This window comes from Condylostylus longicornis, unplaced genomic scaffold (genome assembly GCF_029603195.1).
Source record: "Condylostylus longicornis isolate FDR11 unplaced genomic scaffold, ASM2960319v2 ptg000038l, whole genome shotgun sequence".
In the NCBI taxonomy this organism is placed as follows: domain Eukaryota; kingdom Metazoa; phylum Arthropoda; class Insecta; order Diptera; family Dolichopodidae; genus Condylostylus; species Condylostylus longicornis.
This window is the reverse complement of record NW_026578007.1, coordinates 852,376-879,785: the sequence shown is the minus strand read 5'-3', so window position 1 is coordinate 879,785 and position 27,410 is coordinate 852,376. Positions and strand designations below refer to the sequence as shown.

At 26.5% G+C, this 27,410-nt stretch overlaps 1 protein-coding gene across 2 annotated transcripts in view; it reads right to left on the bottom strand.

The window, feature by feature from the left end:
- Positions 1-27,410, bottom strand: part of LOC129608997 (protein kinase 4-like) — a 113,124-nt gene that overhangs the window by 38,754 nt on the left and 46,960 nt on the right. For both annotated transcript variants that reach the window (XM_055520818.1, XM_055520819.1), the window contains exons 3-5: positions 8,911-10,570; positions 6,265-6,507; positions 4,680-4,838 (exon numbers count right to left, since the gene is read on the bottom strand). In XM_055520818.1, the coding sequence (XP_055376793.1) occupies positions 4,680-4,838; positions 6,265-6,507; positions 8,911-9,783 (1,275 nt within the window). In that variant the 5' untranslated portion in view covers positions 9,784-10,570. The remainder of the gene's footprint in view (positions 1-4,679; positions 4,839-6,264; positions 6,508-8,910; positions 10,571-27,410) is intronic.

Genomic DNA, 27,410 nt, shown 5'->3' with positions numbered 1-27,410 from the left:
TTTTTTTAACAACCTGTAGCTCAAAAACGGGTATAAATGCACCCCCAAACAATTTTTTGCTGGAATTCGATCAAAGAATCATCTATGAAATTATTTAGTACCATATTTACTAAAATAAAAAATATACCATACTGCGGAATTCATGAAAAAAAAACAAAGCGTTTCTAAAACAAATATTCAAACACTGGAAAAAAGTAAAATGCTAATGTTAAACGAGCGGTTCAAACATGCAACACAAAATACAATTGCTCACTTACGTAATCGTCGAATTTACCAATTGTTTAAGGTTTCTTTCAATTTTCGCATAAAATAATTTTTTTTTCTTCTTTACTCCTAGGAGGAGCATATAGCTAGTGCATGATATCATACCTTAGTTTCATAGCGTCATAGAGTTAAGTAGGTAGATGACTAGCCTGCCGCAGTTTTTTTTATTCTATAATATTTAAGTTTATTAATATTCACTGTTTATTTTTCTTAGTTTTTAATATCGAATGTTATGAATATTTGAAAATTACTTGTGTAATATTTATTAATGTTGTATATTAAGTTATATAATATTGAATATAATTTTTATAGTGACCTGACCTGGGTTTGAATTCGAAACCCTTCGGTTAAAGGACCGAAATATAATAAATAAGGTACAAATAATATAAAATAATAATTTGTACATATATTAATGTGTCTTTTGCATATTAATTTAAGCAGAATGATTCAATGTTTTTTCAAAAAATCGGATTTTTAACATTAGTCTAATCCAAATTTATTTAAAAAGTGTTCACTGGTTCAAGGGAAATATATTACTATAATAATCAATTATAGGGAAATATATTACTATAATAATCTCACATTAACTATAATGCTCTTTGCTTTAAAGTTATAGACATTTAAACAATAACTGAAAAGCAGTGTATTTTCAATTTTTTACCGATCGCATTATATAATGTACAATAAGGTAGCTTATGTGATAGCAGCAAATTTTGCATATCGAGTTTTCGATGGAAACGCACTTCTCTATGGTAGGAAAGTGTAAATCAACTATTTTAGCAGCCTGTCGGTCTGTCTGTTTGTGTGTCCACGCGTGTAACTCAAGTTCGGCTGAACTTATTTTCATGAAATTTTATATATGAGTTTGTTTTGGCTATGTCACGAATTGACCACCATATCAGGGCTTGGGAACTGGACTTTTTGCGGGCCAATTTTAGATTTTGGTTCATATATAAAGAGAAATAATCAACCAATTTCCTTGAAATTAATTATTTAAATTTAAAGTGTTAAAGCAATGCACATATAAATTTTTTTGGAACGATCAGGGGGTCGAAAACCGAACTAGGGGCCGAATTTACATTTTTTATCATATCTATCGAGTAATTGATGGAATTTATTTAAATTTGATATTTGAGTTTTGGTTGTTACCAAAACTAACTGACGAACATTTATGGGAATACGGATGGCAAAACACGAAACTGTACTAAGAGCCAAATATACATTTTTCTAGATATGTTAACAAAAAACTTACTGACGCGCTAAAAATTGGAAAAAGTGTTTAAAAGGCATTTTTATAATATTCTGCAACACTTTCACTTGACTAGAAAATACACATTGCAGTCGGTTATGTGATGATCACATCAGATTTTTTTATATTACAGCAAATTATTTGTTATTTACAGCAAATAATTTTTTATTTACTGTTTAAATCATAATTCCCACTGTTTTTCTCTGTAATGATAAAAAATCATTATAAATTTTATTTGTAATAAAAAATCATGTAATGTATTACCCCATCTATGTAATATATTAAGAAAACTCACGACCTGCATGTACATGGGTAAACAGATTCATATTTTGCTTTTAACATGTGATCAATTGTCATATACATATGTATTGTAATTTTTCTAATTTGTTATGGCAGACATTTTTTGCCAACTTACGCAAGATGCGTAAACGTGCATGTTGAACTCGTTAACAGCTATTTTTTCATAAATAAACAGCTTGGGCGGTGTGCCAGCGCAACACTCTCATATACAAAGATATAGAAGTATATTTTACTAAAATATTATCAATCTTAGTAAAGTTTAAATTTCTTAACAATTAATTAATCCAATTGCAAGTAAAAAATTTAAGTGCCTAATCTACAGTTTAACCAGCAAATAAAGCAATTGATCAACGCCAATTAATTGCAATTCAAATATAATTAATTGCAAATAAACTGTAATTTGAACATTGAAATTTATTTTTTAAGATTTATTTATAAAACGAATCTTATTTGGATATGCTAGTCAGATTTTATCTTAGATTAAACCATAGATTTAGTCTAATGTGTAAGTGGAAAACTTATAAAGGGAAAAAATTGTATTGATTACGACAAAATACCGGAATATATTTTCGAACGGGCCATAATGAAAAATTTAAATCGTATAAAAAAACAAGCGTTTCATTTCGTAACATTTTCAAGGTAGCATTTTGTGCATGAAAACTTTACGTTCTTGAAATAAAATTAAAAATTTCTAGTTTATATTTTTCGAAAACTATTTATTTGAAATTTCTACCTTTTAACAAAAAGGGAAAATAATATTAGTAGTATTAGTTTAATAAAAAAATGTGATATGTTATAAATTTAAAACTAAAACAACCAAAACCAAAGGTATACAACTACTGCACGGCGGGTTAATAGTATGAATAAAGCGTCAAGTAAACTAAAAAGATAATTAAACAAAATCAATGATACCGTAGATTTTGGTAAAAGCACCCTTTTGGACAAAAAACTGACAAATACAAGTTATTAGCAAATGCATTTCCTGGTCCGTATTATGACGCGAAATATTAAAAAACTCCACCGACCTTAAGTTACTGTGATTCTCACTGAGAGAAAGTCAGCCCAATAAAACTGGGTCAAGCACGTTACCTGCAACAAGCTGATGAATGAACACTATTTCAGAAACAACCCTAGGATGACAAAGCAACATTAGTTCCAAAAGATACTTCTTAAAGCTATAAAGCGAGCTTCAAGCCTTCGCACAGTTCGATCTATTCCCTAACCCGCTTTATGAAAAAATTCAGAGATCTAGATAGTAGAACTCACCCTATTATTTATCAAATTAAGGTGGTCCCTAAAATCGAGTAAAACCTGTCCCCTAAGTCTATAATCAAAATTTACAAGCGAAGAATTACGCCTGCAAAAAGGACTCCAAAAAGCGAACCTATCAAAATCATTTTTCAAGATCATTTTGCAGACCAAACTTTGTCTTTTAAAGCACCCTATAAATATTTTTTTGGTCGATAGGATCCCTTTTGTGTATTGTTAATAGTAACGTTAATAACATAGTAAAACTCATAAACACATATGCGTTTTATGTTTATGTGCAATTATAAATGTACATATATCTATACCTTGAGTAGATCAATAAATATGTTGTATGTACGTAATACAATAATATTTTTGTTACACTGTTATGCGAATTACATTATAATTTGTTGAATGCGGTTAATACTCTTTATATAATCGATTATTAATTTCATTAATAAATTTAAAGCTGAAATTTAAATTATACTACGAATTCGATCATTAATTTAATTGACATTTAAATAATGATGAATTATTTATACCTCATACCTTTTTGTTTCCATTTTTTTATACTTTGGAACAAAATTGAGCAATAAAAGAAAAAAAAATACATATTTTTTTAACAAATTTAATTGAAATAAATTATTACGTACCTTGAAGGTAAAAAGTCTAATATTAAATTTCACTTTCAATTTAAAAATAATTTACAATGAGTATATCATGATTAAATTTTTGGGAATTATAAATCAAAAGTATAAAGCAAATTGACAAAAAAGATAATTTTTATAATTTTCATAGTACATTAGAAAAACTTGTTAAAAATTTCCAATTTCTAAAGGTGATCTCAAAATTTTTCTTAATACATTGAAAACAATATATTGAAATTTAAAAGAAGTTATATAAAATCTTTTAAGATAAAAGAGTCAAGTGGAGTCTACTAAAATGCAGATCTAACATCAAGTTGACTTATTCAGTGATTTCAACAGTATTACTGAATAACTTAACTTGACGTTAGATCTGCATTTTGGGAGACGCCTAATTGCTTTTTAAAGGAAGACATACATTTCTCTTTTGCTATATTGTCCATGAAAATTATACACACTCATTTAACAAATTATTTTAAAAACCAGAGAAGATAAATTTCACTGTGTCAACTCTACTTTACCCGTTTAAGAGTTTTTCAAAAGTTATACGACAATTGATAAAGAAGATTCATACTGTCGTTACTCACATTATTTTGCAGAATAATTTCGCATTAAAGCAATGACGATATTAATTTTGTAGTTGTAAGACGCTAACAAAACCATATATTTTATCGAAATAATTGCTTTTATCATACTGGTTTGTAGAAAATTTTAAAACTGTATAGCCATTCCTGTTTTATAGGTATGATCAAATTAATTTAAAAGTTTCATATTTATTGCATTAGAACTTGTCAAAACCTTGATTGCATTTTTATTGGTATAAAAGTCGAGGAAAACGAAAAATGAAAATTAAATTTTAAAAAATTTCTAATGAAGGACTAATCAAAATCTTATAATATAAATATGCATAGTTTATAATATTAAATTACTAGAAAAAAGTAAATTAATTCAAAAGACATAAATAAATCACTTACCGAATGATCATTCAAACGCCTCTGTAATTCATCAATACTCAACTGTGTTGCTTCAAGTAATGAAGGAGCTGTTGAAAGTTTATTTTCCATATCGCGTAACCATTTTCGTAACTCTCGTGGATCCTCCGATATTGCTTCAGTTTTTTGCGATTGCAACATCTGAAAAACAATTATTTATTTGTTAAACTTATGTATGTGCAGCTATATGTATAAAGATATTATTGTTATTATTTTAAAATTAAAATGTGGAATAAATCGAATATCACGCATCTAAGGGTAGTTGAAAAAATTTTTTGCTTCTAAGTAAGTATTGAATGTTACGGAAGAAATCTTGAATAGAAAAAATCTGAGTAGTAACGAAGTGAATCACTAAGTCATATTTAACTCATTTTTCATCATAAACTCAATTTCATTGACAAAAATTATTTATTTCTATAAAAAATTATTATATTACAAAAATTTTTATCTCTTACTGATTCACTTTTAGGAATAAGTCTCATCATATACATTGTAGTTGCGAAATTGTATAAAAATACAATTCGTAAAAATATTTGCCAAAACGTTTAGTTAAGAAAATGGTCTAATTTTAAAAGCACTGCATTTGTACACCCCCCATATGTAAGTAAATCCAATGAATAATTTTTATTAAAGAAATTAGTTTTAAATTTGTAATTTATACGCATTTTCAATTAACTTCTTTATGAATAATGTTTCCAATTAGTTAAAAAAGCATCGTCTAGGATACCATAAATAAGTAAAATTTCAGTTCAGAACTGGGTGTTAAATCTTAACGGTTTCCGAAATACAGAGATTATAACGAAATTTTTATTTACCTAATTTTTTTTCCTAATCTTTTTCCGTTCCGAAAAAGATAAAAATTTCAGTATTTCTGAAGATTTGTTTTACTGAAGTATTAAACTCTGACGGCGGCTAATGTAAAATTGTTAAAATTTCAAGTTTAGAATTTTGCATGAAAATGTGGAATGAAAATTTCGAAATTTTAGTAAAAATAACAGTTTCTCATTAGCATTTCCATCCATTGGCGGAAAAAGATAACGACTATCATTTAACTTTATTCCGGCTGTGCATTTTCAACGAGTATGTTGATAACAATTTGGTCAAATATTTAGCATATCAAATAATAATATGTACGCTAAATTCTACAATGTAAGCTTTTATTCCATCGTTAAGAAAAAGCTTCAAAGCAAATTTCGTATTTTCAATTCGACTACAAATGCTTCTTGCTGCTTATTCAAAATATTTTTTTTTCATTCAAACCATTTCTAGTGCAACGATAACTAGTTATAACAATGTTTTGTGGTTTACTGTTCCATTTTAATAACAAACTACATGACCACAAAACTTGAAATTTGAAAAAGAAAATGGGTTTGTGTATTAAATAAGAAGTTTTATTTTATTTTTCTTTCAATAAGTAAATTTTTATACGTATATCAATCATTCCTACCAAATATTCCTACCAAATAATTAGAATTTATATTAATAGTAGTAGACTTTGCTAAATAGAAAATTAGGAATAGGAAATTTTTTAATATTGGGAAATTTAAAAAATCAAATCAAAACTCACCTTTCCACAACAATCAATGGGATTTATATGTAGTGCTGCTGTACCTTCAATTTCACATCTTGCTTCTCTACATGTATCCAATAAGTTCGTGTCCATAATATAATTATAATTTGTTTGTAATGCTGCCCAAAATTCATCTTTACCGATTATACCAGTTGCATTGCTGTGTAAACTACATGAACTTTGACTGTGTCCACTACCCCATGAATGGCGCCACACATCACGTTCTGAGTTGCGCTTTTTCTGTATAAAATTAAAAAGAAAATAAAAAAAATAAAGTATATGAATTGAATAGCTTATAAATAAGTTAAAATTTTATAAGAAATTTACAGTTTTTGTATATACATATGTGTACATGTACAATTAAAATAGCGCAAAGTATATCGTATTACCGTAATTTTCAAATTTAAATTAACTCTGAAAATTGTTCACTGAATCATTTTTATTTAATTTTTTTCTGTTTTTGTTTTATTATTTGATTTTTAGCATTTTTGCGCAAATTTTTTTAAGAGAATAAAGTGTGGATAAAAATCCGATTTTTTTATGGAAATTAACGAAATTTTTTTGCAGAACAAATCAGTAAAATCAAATTTAAGTTAAAACTCCAAAAGGTGTATTAAGTCGCGAAGTTAAGGCGAAGTTAATACTCCAAACACATCAATTTTTTTGAACGTATAAGTGAACTTTGTTTTCAGACCAATGACTCAAACTGCTTATAACTGTTAAAGGAAAGCGAACGGACGAAACAAAATTTTCCAATAGCATATTCTTTTTGCCAAGTATTAAAGATATCATTACAAAAAAATTAGATTTTAACTTAAGAATGTGGTTTTGTTTAAATGTCAGAAAAATAACCTTGTCTCTAATTTATCGCGTTTTTTAACATGATTTTTTACTTTTGATATTTCATTTTAAATTAAGTTTTCTTATTTTTATTTTTAAGAACTCATAAGCGAAAACTTTCAATTAAGATATATTTATACAAATTTATTTATATATAGGGTGTTTCGAATAAGGTTGCAAATAATAACAGCAATGGATTCTTTGATCAAGTTAACTGGTTTTTGTTAAAAAAAAAGGTTCCTAATTTTTTTCAGATAAATAAATGCTGATAACTTCCGAGTCGTGCAACATAAGGTACCAATTTGACACTTGTTTAAAAGATAATTGATAGATTTTTATTTTAACAATCAACTTTAACAATAAATCTGATTTTTAGTTTTCGAATAAAAGCTACCCGTAGTGAAAATTTTAAATATTTTTTAAAAAAACACGAAATATCTCGGCAATTTTTGTCATTATTTTTTTTTTTTTTTTTTTTGAAAAAAAAATTTTACGATGTGTTGTGTCTGCGACGTTGTTAATACCGAAATATTTGCCAAATTGTGTATTTAAAATTTTTTCGATGCTTACCTATATGTTTTTTATGTCTTTTAATTAAAATGAATTGAAACAAAAAAATTTCTTATTAAAGTAAGCAATGGAATGAAATAATACAAAGCGTCAGATTTATAATACAATGTGTTTGAAAAAAAATGGTTCATTGTACCAAAAATTAAATTGAACCTAATTTTCTTTCGATTTTGACAAAATTGTACAACATTTGCTTGATGATTTCGAAGAAACTCTACGTATTTTTGAAAACGAGTACTTTTATCTGTAGCTCGAAAACAAGTACATATGTATATCGATATAATGTTAGAAATTGCTTAAAGAAATATCCCTGAAATTATTATTTTGCAACCTTATGCAAAACACCCTGTATATACATACACACATAGCATATTTTTGTTATAACATATGTATATAAACACAATTTGCACAAAAGTGTCAAATAAAACAAGCGCATATTTATATTTTAAAATAACTATTATCATAGCATGTATGTATTTCAAATAATCACATGTAACGTTGTATGTGCATATTTATAGGCATACATATGTATATACGGCTAATAAATATTAGATAAGTAATAAACAAGTAAAAACGTTTCAGTCGTTATAAACCGATTGAATTATACCCTGCACCTTTCATTGTTGTATAGCAATTACTCGAATCTGTGAAACCATTCTTTAAAAACTTCACAAATATGTCTGGCCTAATTGAACATACTTGTCTCAACACTTTCCGAAAATATTTGCATCTAAAGTAATTTTCATTTTATATTTTGACTGAGAACATTAAATAAAATTGCAAAAAACCGATAGGTTGGCTTGGTGTGTTAGCTTTATTTCTAAAGGCATTTTTCTTTATATTAGCGATATTAAAAAGCAGAATGACCCAACTACGTAAATAATTTGGTAAAATATATAGGATTAAAATGCTAAAATTGGTTGAAGTTCGAACAAAAGAGTTCGAACTTCAAATTTAGAAAATAGATTATTAGAATGATGGTTAACTTTTTATGGTTTATTTAGACTTTAGGTAATCATTCAGTTGTATTTATTTTACTTATTCTTAAACTTTATGCAACAATAATACAAATAATCATTTTCAATCGCCAGAACAATTCACAAATATTTATTTAACACAACAAATAAAAGTAATGTTAGAAACATAACTTTGTCAAAACTTTGTTACAACGTTACTTGTGCGATATCTTTCAAAACAGGACAAAAAGAAACAAAACTAAGGAAATTTGCTTACCTTTAAACTATTGTATGGTCTTTCAAGATGTAATTTTGCTTTTATTGTCTCCTTACTATTTTGTTGTAAGTCATTATCTGGTGGTGGTAACGAAGTCATCGATAACGAAGATTTAATATATGAGCATTGATTATGGTCACTTTTATTACCATTACTATTTTTATTATCATTACTTTTGTGACATTCATTTGCATTAGCGCTAGAATCACTTGTAACACTGGTTGTCATACGTGAATTACTAAAAACATTCGTTGAACTATTATTGCCTTTGACTGGTGTATTAAAACCACTATGATTACTTCTATAATTATTGCCATTACTAAATCCATATGTAGAATTTAGAAAAGAATTACCGCAATTATTACTTTTAATATTTTTTCTATCATTATTACTATTAATTCGGTTGTTTTGATTTTTTTGTTGTTGTTTTTGCTGCTGATGATAATGTTTAGAATTAAGTGAATCAGACGTACATGGTGAAGAACTTCCGCAATCATCAAGAGCTATTGCAGCGCCACCTACAGACCAATTTTTACAAGACTTATTCATATTACGACAAATCGGTGTTGATGTCGAATTGTAAGCACAAGAACAAGGTATTGCAAACTTTGTAACAGAATTTGGTAAAGTGTTACCATTCATTGTAGATGTTGAACATGTAGAAATTGTTTGTGAATTGGATTGATGAAATTCTTCCATATTGTCCCTCGTAGCAATATTTTCAATTTTTTCATTTATTTTTGATGCAGTTGCAGCTATTGAATGAGCTGGTGATCTGGTGTCAAATGATTTAGAATCAATTTCAGAATTTGTATCCATATTTTTTTGCAATGTTTCATTACTGGTAGATGGTGTTTTATTTTTAATCGTCATTTTTTCACTTTGCTCTTTTGATTTTCTTTCCTTGCGAATATTTTTTTAATTTTTATATATTATATAAGGAGTGCAGCAATATTTTTAATTATGCCGGAAAAAATTTTTTTAATTAGAATTTTCATTTTCGTTAGTTTTCTTTGCTCTTTTCAAATTGTTGATTTTTCCATTCATAAATCACAATCTCAAAATCAATCAGAAATTTAATGGCAAATTTATAAAAAATGACTTAGACTGAAATTTCTATTCCTTTATTTAGTCTTTAATATGCAGTTTAGATTAGCTTTTTTTTTACTTGCAAATAAATATTTTCATCTTAGTTCTAGTCTCTTCGATTACTTTATTAAGTCTTTTTATTAAATATTTTTTCCTAATTCCTTCTTCTTTTGTTTTTAATTCTTATTTATAAATATAAATTAATGTTGTATGTAGAATAATTGTAAAAATAAATTGTAGAATTATCTAAAAAATATTATAGTGTTACCATGAATTTTTATATAATCTTCATATACATATAAAAATTATAAGTAATTATAATTAAGTATTAGTTTTTTCCTTTAAAAAATTAAATTTTATTGCTTTTTTTTTGTGTCCCACTAGATCATTCAAATGGAAGTACATGCATATATTGGAAGTTCGCCTTACGAATAAGCTATTGAAAATATTTTTAAAATTTAAGGTATTCTCTGCTAATTTAATGTGCTCCTTTTTCAATTTGGCATTTATTTCGGCAAATTTGTTCGAATATTAAAATAATGAAACAATGAATTGTTGAATATCATTTCATCTGCAAAGAACAAAAAAAACAAGAATTTTTTTTTAATTTATTGTAAATGACAACAAAAAAATTTTTTATTTTAGAGAAAAAAATAAAAGACAACTAGAAAAATTATAATTTCAATATATTACCAGTAAAATATAGCTATGTATGTATTTTAAAAATTCTTAATACTTAAATACTTAACTGAGAAGGTTACATAAAAAGAACATTAAAATTCTAATCATATTAAAAATCTAGTTAAAGCTTACATAAACTTTTTTTTATACCCTGCACTTTTGTGAATCTAAAAATTAAGTGTACCTTAGGTATGGAATTCATAGCCATTTGAAGAAGTTGTGAGCGGTATGAACAGTTATAAATATTCTTGCTCGGTGTAACGAATAAAGCAAACCCCACTAAACTTTTACGAATTGCTTTTTTTCAGCCAATTGACAAGTCTATTGTAATCATCAATTCGAATTCGAATAACGGGTTCGGGTAATAGTTCAAAAGTAATAAAGATATTAATGAAACTTTGTGAACGTGTAATCACTTGCATTTTATATATGTATGTTCTGAAAATTTTAATAAAACAGAGTTTCTTTCAGTCGTTTTAGATCGACTGAAACGTTTTTACTTGTCATTACTATTATTGTCTAAACTTTTCGTAAACCTTGAGGAATTTCCGATATTCTATTATAACAATAAATAAAAGTTTTATTCTTGTTTGTGCTACATCTTAACATTTTTTTCGTTTATTAATATTCAAGACTTTAATCTATAATATTAACATTATTAGATTGAGCGTTCTTGAACTTTGAGTCATTAATCATTAGTAATGCAAAGGAGCTTTTTTAAAAATTATAAATTAATAATTTAATAAACTTTAAAAAACAAAGATAAATTAGCCGATATACTTACATACATAAACAAAAACGAATTTTAAACAGTAATGCATTCTCAGAATACTGGAAATTGTATTTTTCTAACTAATTCATAGCAACATTCTTGCAGAGATAAAATTATTTTGTAATTGAATAACTCTCAGTTTTTTCCGTTATAGAAATAATTTCTGTTAAGTAATACATTACATTGTTTATATTTGCAATACGACAACGGCGTTAGACATTAAAAAATCAATAGAAGAATGGTTAATAGAACTTTGATTACTATCATCGCAAAAGATTCTGTCATAACTGTAAAGGCTTCAATTTGACCCGGTATTCCATTAAAAGTATCCAGATCAAGTACATATTTTATTAAACTCCATTAATACAAATGCGATAAAACATTATTCTCAAGTAGGAGATTTTCTATAATTTCTATAATTGAGACACAAACTGAAAGTTTACGAATATCTACAAACTTGCAGAAACTGAATATTTTATTTTGCAAATTTGTAACATACTTGAACAATTTTTTAACATCTAACCTTTTTCTATTATGCTTTTCAAATTTATAATATCTGTGCAGTGGTTATAAAAAAACTTAAAAATTCCTTTAGAACTTTAGCAAATTTTATGACATTTGCTTGATTATACTGTCAAGTGACACATAAAACTTAATTCTTTAAAATTAATATTCAAAATTTAACAATTGGCAATGTGCGTAACATAAGGTAATTTGTCACAAGAAAATGAAATAAAACGTGTGCTTAAATTAACTACAATCTAATAAGTCAACAATAACTTCATTATCAATTCTGACTTTATTCGGTGCATTAACACCTCTCTACATTTTCGTCACCTAGTTTAATTGGTTAAAAAAAAACACTTTTAAAATAATAAATGAAGTTTATTTACTGAAATATCAAAATCCAATTAGAATAATCAATTCTTGCAACTTATTTCTTTAGCCTTTTATAGAAAAGAAAAAAGTTTTATTAGATATTTTTACAAAGACCTGAAGGGTCCAGAATTGACCAGGGAAACCTAAATTAAGACGGAGCGGTGGATAACGATGCCAGGCGAATAGGCGCACGAAACTGGCGAACTCTGGCACAAGAACGAGACCGTTTAAGGATTACCACTCAGTTTTTGAAAATGGATTACCTAAATTAACAAAACTATTGTAATTTATAATTGAAAGAGTGTGAATTCAAAGTTAAAACACTTACGGATAATGTGTTAACCTCACGTTATTTCCCTTTTATCAAGTTCCATTTTATTTTGGCTACGGATAATGTGATATTTTAATCTTCGATTGAAACATTTATTTCATTATTGGAAACAAAATTCAGGTCAATTTGATAAACATCAGAAAAATAAAGGTGACAATAATACAAAAAAATTAAGAAAAAAATAAAGTAAATAAAGGAACTAGTTGAAAAGGAAATAATATTATACATATTGTAAGATAAAATTAAAGCAATCGAAAGACTCAAATCATAAGTGTCAACATTTTTTTCTTCATTTTTACAAATTAATGAATCACCATTTTCATTTTCACTTCTTTACTTTAACAAAAAAAAAATTCATCTATTTCTAAAAACGCTTCACTATTGTCACTAAAGCAGAAAAACGAGTAAGTAATAAATACGTTTATAAATTTGAAAATTTTGTGTATTTATTTGCAAGTACGCGCATACCTTGTGTGTGAATGAATCAAAGAAAAATGTATAATATATGTATGTCACAACAAACATTGATTTTTAATCCCAAAAAATAAAAATAATACGCCCACAAAAGGTTTTTTTTTCAATGAAAAATGATAAGTAGTTCTTATTTTAATGAGACAGAATTCAAGTTCAAGCTCATTACCCAAATTTAATGTAGGCACCACTTAGTAAAACACCCTTTCTTTTCAGATTTTTAGTTTTCTACATTTCTTATTAATAACTAAATAATTAATAACTAAAATCCAAAGTGAATCAAAATCAATCAGAATTTGACTCACTTTGGATTTTAGAATCAGAGAAATGAGAAAAAATCGAAAACTTGCACATACTATACTTGATTATAATGATTTAATCTTCCTAATATTCACTTAAAATGATGTGAGTAAAACAAAGTTAATACTAAATTACTAGTAAAATCTCAAAAATTTTGAAGTTAGATATATTACTCGTAACATGACTGCCTTCATGAAAATGCATAAATATGTAATACCGAAAATAGTCTTTCTTCAACTACTTATTTTATTATTCACGATTTCCTAATCTCTAGACATGTACTTAATTTCCAAAAAAAATCAAATTCCGTTGTTATACATGCACTTTAAATGCAAAATCATTTTTTTTAAGTAAATGCTTCTTATTTTTCAAATAAAGTAAATACTTAGAAACAGTTTTTGTATAAGACGCGTAATGTTTTGAAAAGACTAAAAGTGCCAAAAAACGATTTTTGAGAAAAATGTCAGTTAATTCCTTCTTCTCCTAACCCCTTCAATTATAAGTTTATTTTCGAGCCCAGATCTCTCTTCCTAAATGGTTTTAAATTAATGTTTAGTTTTTGGGGGACATGAATTGTTCGATTTTTGAGACAATGTTGTAATTAAAATTTAAGAGAAATTTGCTTACGCTTGAGTGTTACTTTAAGTTTCAGAGCATAAATTTAAACTAACTTAATTAAATGTTTATTTTTTGTAATTTTATACTTTTTTGTCAATGTTTTATACTAGTTAATTTAAAAAATTAAAAAGTTTTTGGACCGAATTAGGGTAAGTCATTTTACAACATACACTTTAAACGGTACTATGGGTCAGAACTAAGTTCATTCTTAAATTTTTAAATCAATTCTTTTTTTTATCCTATTTCGCTCCTGGTAAGAGCATAGGGCTGGTACTTGATATTGTTGATAACCATGAACCAATTCTTACATCATTGAATTTACTAGGTAGGTGACGAGCCTACTGTAGTTTTCTCTTTATACGTATTAAATTTAAGGTTATTGATTTTTATTGTTTTATTTTGCTGGTATTTTTTAATAAATCCAATATTATTAGATATATATTATTAGATATATAAAAAATAGAGAGGACCTTGTCAACTCTGTGATACCCTTACGAATTTGTTAACCCATGTGTGAATAAATATGCCATAACTGACTATGGGACAGACTGACTTTAATTTGCCGTATTACCATATTAATTTGTGCAAAATTTCAGTACTGTGTTTTTCAAAATACTGTGTGTACCAAACTACTATTGAAGTTGTATGGCAGCTACCAGAAAGAGCCCAGCACTTTTAACGAAGTTTGTCAAACACATCGCCCCTACTAATATATTCGCTTGTGTGAAATATCAATAATACAGCTTTTATAGTTTCTGAAATATAGCCAAATAACTTTTGAAGTTATACGGCAGGTACCAGAAGGAGCTAAGCAATTTCAACGACTTTTATCAAACACATCGGCCCTACTAAAATTTCAATACCACAGCTTTTATAGTTTCTGAGATATAGCTAAATAAATTTTGAAGTTGTGTGGCAGCTACCCGAACCAGTACTCCGATCATGGGTACAATTTAAATAGGGTTCTGGCACTTATTACAATAAATCATTTGTGAAAATTTGTTGAACTCAAGTTTTTGAGTTATCGCTGGGACAGACGGACGGACGGACAGACAAAGCTAAATCGACTCAGAATTCGACGCTGATGAAAAACATACACTTGAGTCTATATCTCAGGGCATTATTTCTTAGTGTTACAAACGGTAAGGCAAATTTAATATACCCTTCGAACATACGTTCGTACGGGTAAAAAAATGGCAATTAGTTTTATAAAATGACATTATTATTGGGTATATTATTGAAAAATGGCAATTAGTTAATATGAATTTTTTATTTTATATGTAATGTGTATAAAGCTATAATTATATAATAATGTATATAATTTTTATAGTGATCTGACTGGACTTTAAACTTTAGATCCTTCAGTTAAAAGTCAAAATAATGTCGTACAATTATTTAAGTAGTTATTTTTTATTTTGAATTTTAAAAAATATTTTTTAAAAATTTTTATTGTAGCACATAAAAACCATTTTCGGTCCTGATTTTTCTCTTCAGGGTTAAAAATTAAATTACAAATATTTAGGGCCACTATAGGTACAATCATTTAAGACCATATTAGGAACATCGGTAATGAAACGAGTTATTTTACTTATTTTTTTAGTAATTTTTTGTTTTAAAGGAAATAATTATACACTTATAGGGAGAAAAAAAGTATATTATTAAATTGTTAGAAAATATAAATATCATAAATAAATTAAAAACAATAAAAAGTAACATTGCATATATGGGCTTCTTAATCACAACTAACAATCATAACATTATTATTATACACATGAACTGTTCAAAAAAAATTGTTACTAGAACTATCAATCATTACATACAAATGATTCGTGTCTATAATAATTTTGCACAAAATTAATATAGCTTGTTTACGGACTAATAGGACCGAAAATGTACAACAGGTAAATTTTTAACAGACCGAATTAGATACATACTTCATACAAAAATTTAAAAGTTAATAATTTCACTAAAAATTTGTTTAAAACCGTTTATATTATAAAATATTACAAAGTTCTTAATTTAATCTATAAAACGATAAAATAAATAATTTTATTTTGGCGAAATATTCAAATATTTATTTATTTCTTTATAAACAATAACTACATATATAAATATGAAAATTATAATCAATACAATAAAGCTCTAGGTACCAAGGCTATCGACTCAACATTCAAATAAATTATAGGCTTTGCTCTCTAAAACTAACCCACATAAATTAAAATATAAGTTTAAAATACAAATATCAAAAATAATTAATTCGAAAAAAAAAATCGATAAAAAATTTTTTATATAAAATTCATAACATTAACATATTTTTTATTTCTTTCTACATTAAGAAAAATTTACTTTAATTTTAAATATTCGTAACCCGGAACATTGTTTTTCTCTGAAAATATAATTTATACACACGGATTTAATGCGGACATAACTGTGGAACACACTTAGGAACTAAATTAGTTTCTATCAAATATAAGTTCTCTTCAAAAAAAAGCCTGATTTTCAAGCTCTAAGTAGTTCAATTATTTCGTTCGAAATAATTCGAAATAAAAGAGCTTCTTTCGAAAAAATTTTGTAACCACTACACTTCGAAAATACCGTCTAGTGTCAGACACCTTGTATTTACATAAATATATGTACATATATTAATAAAATAACTTTTTCAAAGATAAAAATTTAAAAACAAAAACCCACATAATATTTAAAAAGTACGAAAATATTTACTTTTTTCTATCAATTTTTTAAATTTTATTGCCACTGGTAGTACGTAATACGTTCCGTATCTAATCTGATTAGAGTTCAAACATTATTATTCCAATGTCAAGCAAAACATACACACTAATTTTCATTACTATGAAATTTTCTTACGTAAATTTAAGATATACTTTTAACGTATGTACAATTTTTTTTTATTTTATGTCAGAAGTAGGATACCTTTGAGTGAGACAAATTTTATTATAAAAAATTTCACTCAATTCAAGAATGACAACAAAATTTATTATTCTCTTTTACCTGTTAGCTTTAAATCTCTAACTCTCCGTGACATTCATTTTGTAAACGAGATTGCAAAATTTGCACAAATAAAGCACTTATTTACAAGCTATGCTTATAAAATAGTCTTGTTACTCTGCAAAAATAATGTATTACTTACAATTTGCATTTTGGATCATAGTTTTGCACTTTTATTAGACGTCATCAATTATTGTCACATTATTTGTTTTTGACAAATTTATTCCTTAAAATTTTTAAATAATCTATTTTAATAGAAGAGCTATTTTTGTCCCAACAAATCTAGTAAGTTCAAAGTAATTTTCTAAAACTTAAAAAAACGATACAAAATAAGAATTACTATGTCGAAAAAAGGTTCGAAAAATTTCAAATAGTTCAAATTTTAGAGATGCAATAAGAAAACTGACGTAATGCAAACGAAATGCAAACATAAAAACTTTATTTTCGCTATGAAATAAATCAAATAACTCAAAAAATAAGACAAGGTATGTAATTAAGTGGTAGATTTATGAGTAGATTTAAGTGGAAACCCATATTTTAGGTTGAAATTTTTCGCAGACAAGTTTTTAGGTTACGAAAATCGCAAAATGAAAAAATAATAAAATCACAAAATATTCTAAATTTTATTATATACTTGTTTAGTTTAGAACATTGCAAAACTATCTAACATTTTATAAAATAAATTTACAGGCATTCTTTTGACGATTTTACATTTTGACGATTTACAGGTTTTCGACCCCTGTTCTACAAAACATCTTACTATTATTTACCTGTAGCTTTCAAAAACAAAAATTCAAACTCAATACTTCGTTCATTCATTTTTAAATACAACTCAATTTGGTAAAAGCTTTTTTTAAATGAATCATTAAAAACTTATTCCGATAATATGTAATAATATTGAATTTGAATAAAATCGAATTATTGAGTTATGTAAATATGATCTTCAATACATAAAATATCTAAATTATCGTCAACCAAATTATTGTGGTCGATGTGTAGATTTTTTGATTTAAGTTAAGTGTAAGTCTTATAAAGTAAGATCAGAATGATATTTTGAGTTATGAAAATACAAACATATTTCATATACTATATGGGAATGATGGCCCAGATTAAGTAAAAGGTCATATCTAACCAAATTAATATTGTTGAATTTTTGGTATTTTTCATTAATAGGTACTGCCGATGTTTTGGTAAATTTGCTTAACTCTAATTCATTTGGAAACTTTATTGATGTATTAGATTTATAAAAATGTCATGACTACAATTGTGTTTCACACAATATTTTCCATTACTTGTCATTGCCCACCATCCTCAATGAAATGAGGATGAAATCGAATTTTATCAAAAAAACTTCATTCGACAAATCTAAGATGAAAACTACGATAAAGTTTAAGATTAGAAAAGATTAAAATTATCTGATGGCAGTCAAGCTTTAACATCAAAATTCAATAATTTTGTTCCGAACTTTCACATAAGATTAATTGTCGCCATTTTACTTTTGAAAAACCTGGCAGTCTATCGAGAATACAGTAATTTCTATTACGTACTTAACGCCAGACAAAATCCAATGTCAAACAGGTTTTTGACGTACGGCTTTCGTCAGGCCGATCGTAGATTTTGTTGTATATGTAAACAGTAACTAGCTTCTATAAAAAAAAGTAAAAAAAATAAATTAATTTAAAATGTTCTGCTTTTTGCTACCACATATATAAACATGTATACAACCGCGCTCTTTTTAAATTAATTGATTTTTATTTTATTTAAAAAAAATATATATTTGTGAAAGTAAAATATGATTTCAATAATAAAATAACATAAACAAATGTGTCTACATTAATTTGAAAAAACAAAAAAACACAAAATTAAATATACGGCGAAATAATAGCAGTGCATTCTTAATTTCATAATAAAATGAGATTTTTTTAGAAATTCAACAAAATATTTAACATAATATGTATTTAGCAATATGCATCTTGCTTGGTCCTTAGAAAAATAACAGAATATTTTGTGACCAGTTGAAGCGAAGATTATTCTTTTCGATTCTAAAGGAGGGCGAGGTAATTATGTTAGAAGACCGTCACATACTGTACACAAATTCAAGTTCACAGAGAAAACTATTTTTCATGACGGTACCAAAATTATAATTTAGATGGCACTAGACCGAAATACAGAATTCTCTATACAAAAAATCAATAAACGAGTATCTAAAATCCTTGAAGATGTTATACTTCAATTGCTTGCGACCCACAACATAAAGGAAAACTTGAACTTTCACTCGAAACATAAAAAAACAAATATTTTTGATATGAAATGTACCAGAACACTGCTACTTTTTTGCCTGTAGTAATTTTGTTTTCCTAAAAATTTATAGAAATTATATGTGACTAGATGAAGACTTAAGTGGAAATGAATAAATCAATGGGTAATATTAAGTTTAATTACTTTTTGTGAAAAATTTGTTTATTTTTTTCAATACTGCTCTTCTTTATACTTTACTGTACACCTATTGGTTTTGGACATGTTTTGACAGAACGTATAATTAGTTCTTGCAAACAATATCTGTAAATTTATTTGAAACTAAGAAGCAGAAAAACTGCCTTGGAGAATTTTTAAACAATTTATAAAATAATAATTGTTTTTAAAAATTCTAATAAATAATTTGATAAGTAACCCATTTCCTTACAAATGAGACGTAAGGTATAAAGAAAAATTTTGTAGTTTTTTTTTTGCATATTTTTCTTTTTTTCATGTTTTTTTTTTTTTTACCACTTTAATTCACCTATTTATGGTTATTGAAATGAATAGAAAAGAGTAACAACACACCTTTGATGATATATGGGTAAAGTTATTTGATTTTTTTACCTAAGTTTTTTATAATTCATTCATGGGTTCTTTTTTATTTATCAATTCTGTATACAAAAATATTTATTGCATTCGTACATTAGATCTCGTTTATCGTTGTTTTTTTTTCTACTATACGAAAATGTATTTGTTAAATGTCTGCCGTTCTAAAATAATATATGAATTTTGATTTATTTATTACGATTACTCTATCCTCCATATTTGCTACCAAAGCTTACTACTCGTACATAATTAGTCAATTAAGGTAATAAAATGGAGATAATAGATAAATAGAGGTTCCAATTTCTTATTGCTTGTGTTTTTGGTTTTTTTAAAATTTAAATATATTTTTCGCATGGTTTGTAAATGAATAAGGGTTTATTTTACGACAAACTTAAATAATCCAATAAATATATTCACTAAATAAACTTCACTAAATCAAAAGTTTATACCGTAAACTAATAATAAAATGGCGTTTACGGTATAAATTCGAAGCAATCCGCTCTCTGAATCAACCCATTTAGGGCGTGTAGGTGCTTTTCCGACACAGCTACCACCAAGTCGTCAACACAAACCACCTTGTATGTCTCCTCTTCCAGGCGTAGCAAAAGTTGATTCACTACAAGATTCCAAAGAAGACAAGATCGTCTAGCAGTTTTTCCAGGATTGTTAATAGAAATGATGTTAGACTGATTGGTCTAAGGGCCTTTGGGTAGCTATTAGTGTTTCCCTCAGCCTTAGGAATGAAGACCACTTTAGCTAAATTCCAAGTTTTGGAATGTAAATTAAGTCAATGCAGCGCTCATAGATTACTTTCAGCCAGAGAAAGCTAACCTCCGTTGCGTTTTGCAGCTTTGCCGGCACTATATTGAATGGCTGGAAGCTGCGAATGGCCCAGATATTTCCTCTTTCAGAGACAACTGCCCTCGAACTTGTCTGGGCAACAGTTCCTGTCCATGTTACCTCGGTGTCCCGGCCCAGAGTTGGTCCATTAGTTCCCAGAAGCCAACAAGTAGCTTGGTATAACTGTATCGTTTGCCAGAACCCTTCTTAGTTTTAATGCCTCCATGATCTTGTCCGATTTCTCCGCAGAATGCCTTCCAGGAGTGTCTTTGCGTCCCCCTCAGTTCGCTTTTGAACACCTTGAGGTAATCCTTATATGCGCCGCAGTCGCTCGATTCTCTGCAACCATTTAGCTAAACTAATTAGAATTGATTTATTAGAATTTGTGGATATAATCCTAGAAATTAGATAATGCGGTCAATTATACGTTTACCGTATAACGCTTTTTCTAATGAATTTTTCCTATAACGCTAAAAAAATTTACCATTTGCACGTTATAATAATTATAAAATTAACATTTGCACATTATAATAATTATAAAATATTAATAGATTTTAGTTAAACAAAAATACTTTGTTATCCGGTCTGTTTATAAACTCTGTCTAAATGCGAGGAAAATCTGAGTGTTGTAGCCAAATGTTGTTGGAAAAATTTCAGTTTGCAGAAAAGTTTTTCCAAAATTATTTTTCTAATAAGATTTTTCGACTCAAAAATTCGTTAAAGTAAAGTGTATTCTGTCACTTTTCAACGTACAAATAAAGGATAGTGCTTTCAGTAACAGGGTAAAGTTTTTAGCGAGATAGTGGAATTTTCTAGTGGAAGAGATAGTGGAAAGTAACGGAATAGAATATTAAGAAACAGTAATAGCAACATGACTTACAAATAATTTTTAATTATAAGGTACAAAAAGAATGACTTAATAAATAGAGAATAATACATTGAAAAGAGAGAAATGATATGATTCAGAGTAATCATAGTAAATGATGGTTTAAAAAGCTTGTACTTTACATAAAGTATAATAACATGTAACTGCAATTTTGTTTTTATTTAATTTGAATTTAGCCCTGGATGAGCTGTTTACATTTAAAATCAAGTTTTGGTGTTCAAGCTGTTTGATTTAAAATCAACATTAAGTTGATTTAATATAATAGAAGAGATTTATTATTAAATTATCTATTAAATTTAAATAAAAACTTTCAATTTTTGCGACATTGAAATAATTTTTGTTATTTTTAGAGAACATTATGAATGATAAATTAGTCTGCGTAATATATTTAAAGTTCTCTAGTTACATTTCATTCATATTTAGTTATTTTAAATTAAGTTTGCCTATTTAAAAAAAGAAACAAGCTTAAAAACCTAAAAGAAACAAGCGTTGAAGTGGGGTTTGTTTTTTTCATTTCAAAACTCGATCCGTACATTTTGAAAATCTTAAATGTGATATGAAGTATTGCCAAATTAGATGAGTTTTCAATATTTTCGTCAAAAAACTCGTTAAAAGTAGAACGACCCAGGTAACTTTAACAAAAAACTCGACATACTAGATATACATATAATATAAATATCAGTTAATACATATAAAATTTCCCTGTATTAAAAATATGTAGTATAAAACTTTATATCAAAATATAACTGTATTTTTCAAATAATCGCTTATTAAGTTGCAGGAGTTTTTAATTTTTGTAAAATAAAAGAGTCACGTAAAACAAAAAACCTTTCATACAAATGACCGACCATATACCATGTGAATAGTATTGGCTCATACCGCAACGATAGTATAGTAAACAAAACACAGCAGTAATTTATTTAAAATCTAATCTTAATCGAATGAAATAAACATTAACGAAATTGTTGTGTAAAATTAATGGTAACTTATGACAAAAAAAACATAAAACAATTTTAAATGCTCTTTCGCAGCTTTTAACGTTGATTTTTAATTTTTCCCCATAATTATTTTGATTTTCTAACGTATACACATAAGCAAATATGTATAATACTTCACTATACATAAATATTCTCCTTACATAAAATAAGGGAAAGGTCCCTAATATTGACAGTGGCTGTAATACTGACATGTACGTGTTTTTTTTTTTTAATTATTAATAGATGTATTGGTACATTTAAATATATGTACATACATACATATCTATTTTTTTTATTGTCATATAAATTCAAATTATAGCAGTACTCTCTTTTATTCAATTTTAAAATAACTGCGAAAAAAATCGAGCATAGATCAATTTTGTTTCTTATTTTGTGTTTTTATTGTTTTTTAATTTATGTGAGCGTTAAAAACATACATGTATTTAGATAAAATTAAATATTTTGATTATTTTTTTGGTTATTTTATAAGCAATTCGGGCTGAAAACATTAAATGAATTAGAATTTTTAAAAATTATTTCTGTAAGTTTTAGGCACACTCAAATTTCAACCCCACTCTTATTACTAACTTATTTATCAGTAATATGTTAAATATCTGTACTTTTATAAATGTGGTCACATTTGAAAGATTTAAATTTTTATTTTATTAATCAAATTCTAATTTGAATTTTCTCTCTATAATGTCAGATTTCTAACAGTAAGAATTCATTAAAGTTTCATTCATACCATATATATCTATCAGGCCATCAAGGTCGCAGAAAAAAGTCAAAAATAATTTCCAAATTTATATGGAGTTAAATGGAAGGGGTGTCGGAATTTATTTGTGTGAAGGGAATTGATCATTATTCTTGGCTCTACTGATTCTATATATTTTTTTAAATTTAAATTTCATAAAAATCGGTTGCTAAATTCCATCTGAAAAATGAATTTAAAAAAAATATTTAGGATTTTTAGAGTAGACAACCTTTCTTGTCTTCCAAATGGAAGGGTACTGAATTACAGAGTAAAATTTTTGAATAACAAACAAAATTTAAAAAGAAATTGAAAAAAAAACAAAAAAAAACACTTATTATAATCTAGGTGGCTTTAAAAAGTATACTAAATAAAATGAAAATTATAAAGAATACTCAAAAATATCAAAAGTAAATAAAAAATTATTTCAATCGGCATACTTCGAAGAAATAAAATATTAAAAATTGTTTTTGTATTTTTTTCCGATTCAAAATTTCAGAAAATAATTTCTGCTTGGAGACCGGATAGATATATGTATATGGCATTAGTTTAAGAATTTAATCTAGTACTTTAATTTACGTTAGTGATAGGTTCTAGAACAGGTCACTATTATGTACAACGTTATGTCATTATCAAGTTATAATTTTTACGGTCATTTTTATTCATTTACTTTTATTTTAAATTGGTTCAAACTATTTCTATGGAACGAAAATCGATTATATTTGAGAAAACTTAAATTTGTGACCATTACATTTTTTAAATTTTTAATAAATATTATTAAAAAAAAATAGCTGCTAAAATTAACATTTATCCGTTTTCTTCGAATTTTTGATGTCGTTTTTCTTCTAGACTGTAAGTTGTGCGAGAAATTAAGCATCCAAATCTGAAATTTAGCAGATTTTAGGTATTGGTAAATAGTTTATTTCATTTGAATAAATTTTTGTTCCACCTCCACTCCTTGTCAAATTATCGCCACCTAAAATTCAAGAATTTGAATTTCTGGCAAGTTATATTTCCGAAACTACAAGCTTTTCCAAATTTCTATAAATGCAGAAAGGTAGTGGTAAATATGATGTCATCGATTCTTTGTAACGAAAAGATGGTTCCAAACTTCGTGATGTTATAGCCTATGTTGAGGCAAGAAATTTTGGTTTTACTAAAGGACGGAAAGGAAACATAATATTTGCGAAATAATCAAATTGGAAAGTTATCTTCCATGTTTCTGAAGAGAACTTTCCAATGAAATATTTGTATGGTTTAAGTATCTAATATTTAAGTCTGATTCAAACTAGGACAAAAAAATTATTTTCTTCCTTATAGTCTGCCAAAAAAACGTAGTTTTTCATAAAAGTTTTTTTTATTTTTGTATTTTATTTTTAATCAGGGTCGAAGCATGGATCGATGAAGCCATGTCTTTCTGTATATCCGTCGTTCTGTCCGTAACAGCGATAGCTTAAAAAGTAATTTAGTGAAAAGTAAAAATTGGATGTGATCCTTCAAATATTATTTAACTGTATCAGAGAAATTAAATGATAAAATAATATTCAATATAAAAGAATATTAAATTTCAATACCACATTTTATATATAAATTTAATTTAAAATTATTATCAACAATACAGAATTTTTTTGACGGACATAATCTGTCTAAAATATTACAAATTCTATGAAAACGAAAAAATAAGCTTTTCCTAGAAAAATGTAAATTTGGTTCTCAATAGAGATTCATTTTGATTGTGATCGAATCTCCCTGCAAGGCTTCCAAGTTACTCAAATATTGAATTTCAAGGTCAAAAATTTAAGATCGGCTTCAAGGTTTTTGGATGATTCAATTTCACAAACTTGGCATATTCATAATGATCGAACCATCTCATCCTTAAAGTAAACTTTCTTTAAAATCAAGTCAACCGAACTTGAGGTACTGATCTTAGACCGATAGAAACCTCTCAAAAAATAGTTTATTTACGCTTCCCTAGCATGGAGAAATAGATTTTTGCCGAAAATTCGCCATTTAAAATTTGACGCCATGATCATAACATAATCTCCTTAATTATATGCAACACTGGTAAAAACACAAAACAAAAACACAACACAAACAAAAAAATTTTTGGAGACGAATTTATTGTAAAAACTTCCAAACAAAGAGATAAATTTACTTTAAAAATAACATAAGAAAAAAAATAAACTTATCACAATTCACAACAATACTTTAAAAATTAATTTTTTTTTCACTTTTCATTATAGTTGTCTAATATTTTTATGATACGAGTACAAATATGAATGTATGTGTTGTGTAAGTGTTAAATTTTGGGTTTCGTAATAATTTCTAACAAATTGGGTTGATATTATACAAAGTACAAAATTGCATAATAATCAAGATAAAATAACTTTAAACAAATTGTGTATAGCACAGCCTTTCTTCTATATGAAAAGTATTTTGTATTGGAACTGAGGACATAGTATAAAATTTTTAGATTAAGTTTTAATTTGAAATGAATTGTAGTAGTAGTCTGTGCGATATTAAACAAGTTATGTTTTACTTGCGTTACACATATTTTGAACTAAATGTATACATTCAGATCGGGGGAGACTTGGGCGGAGTTTTTATTACCTTACAACAATTGAATAAAACGCATTATCATTTATTTTAAACAGTACTTATACTTGCGATTCTTGTCTTATAATATTATAGATAACAGCTACGAATTCTGAATTACTCCAAAAATTAACTGTTTAAAATAGACGTGCAACTCCAGAAAAACTTTAATGGCAAATTTCCGAAATAACATTATATATATGTTGCTAGTTCTCAGGTGTCAAAAAGTACGGGTACTTCTAGAAGGGCTAGGTAGGGCATTAGGTAGAGTTTTGCCTCTAGGGTCCCAGAAAAATTTGACATTGAAACCTTTTAGCCCCGAAATAGTTCTGTTTTAAGATATTGTGAGAAAATTTTTGTATAACAAAAGCACGTTTTTCTTTTATACTTTTATTACTAGAAACACAAACCAAGAAATAAATAACACTTTATATTTTTAGAAACACAAACCGAGAACGAGAAATAAATAATATTCGAAAATATAACGCAATCATCTCACATACTTTTAGTTCGAAAAATTGAAATAAACTTAAATAAATGTCAGCTTTTATCAAAGACATCAGATATTTTGTGGCAACTGAATATTAATGCTTCATTTGTTGTCAAAATATATAGATACACAATTTATAAAAGTATATGTACTTAAAATTTCATTTTTATTGTTCGAGCGAAAAACTCTAAAATGCTTAATTCTAATACATTCATATATAAATACATATATTTGAATTAAATTATTATTTTATTTTTGCCTAAACCTTTTCTTTATTTGAATAATTTAATTCTATATGTTCACCCGTTTTAAAAAAATGGATATACATTCATAATAATTATGTATGTTTGTACTTAATTTTTTTTCTAATTGTTCGAACGAAAAATTTTAAAATGTTCAATTCTAATACATTAATATCTACACATATATACTTATTTGAATAAAAATATTATTTTGTTTATGCCTAAAACTTTTTTTATTCGAAAAATTTATTTTCATTTATTTTTTTTCATATCAAAGACATCAGATATTTTGTGGCAACTGAATATTAATGCTTCATTTGTTGTCAAAATATATAGATACACAATTTATAAAAGTATATGTACTTAAAATTTCATTTTTATTGTTCGAGCGAAAAACTCTAAAATGCTTAATTCTAATACATTCATATATAAATACATATATTTGAATTAAATTATTATTTTATTTTTGCCTAAACCTTTTCTTTATTTGAATAATTTAATTCTATATGTTCACCCGTTTTAAAAAAATGGATATACATTCATAATAATTATGTATGTTTGTACTTAATTTTTTTTCTAATTGTTCGAACGAAAAATTTTAAAATGTTCAATTCTAATACATTAATATCTACACATATATACTTATTTGAATAAAAATATTATTTTGTTTATGCCTAAAACTTTTTTTATTCGAAAAATTTATTTCTGTATGTTTACCCCCATGATTT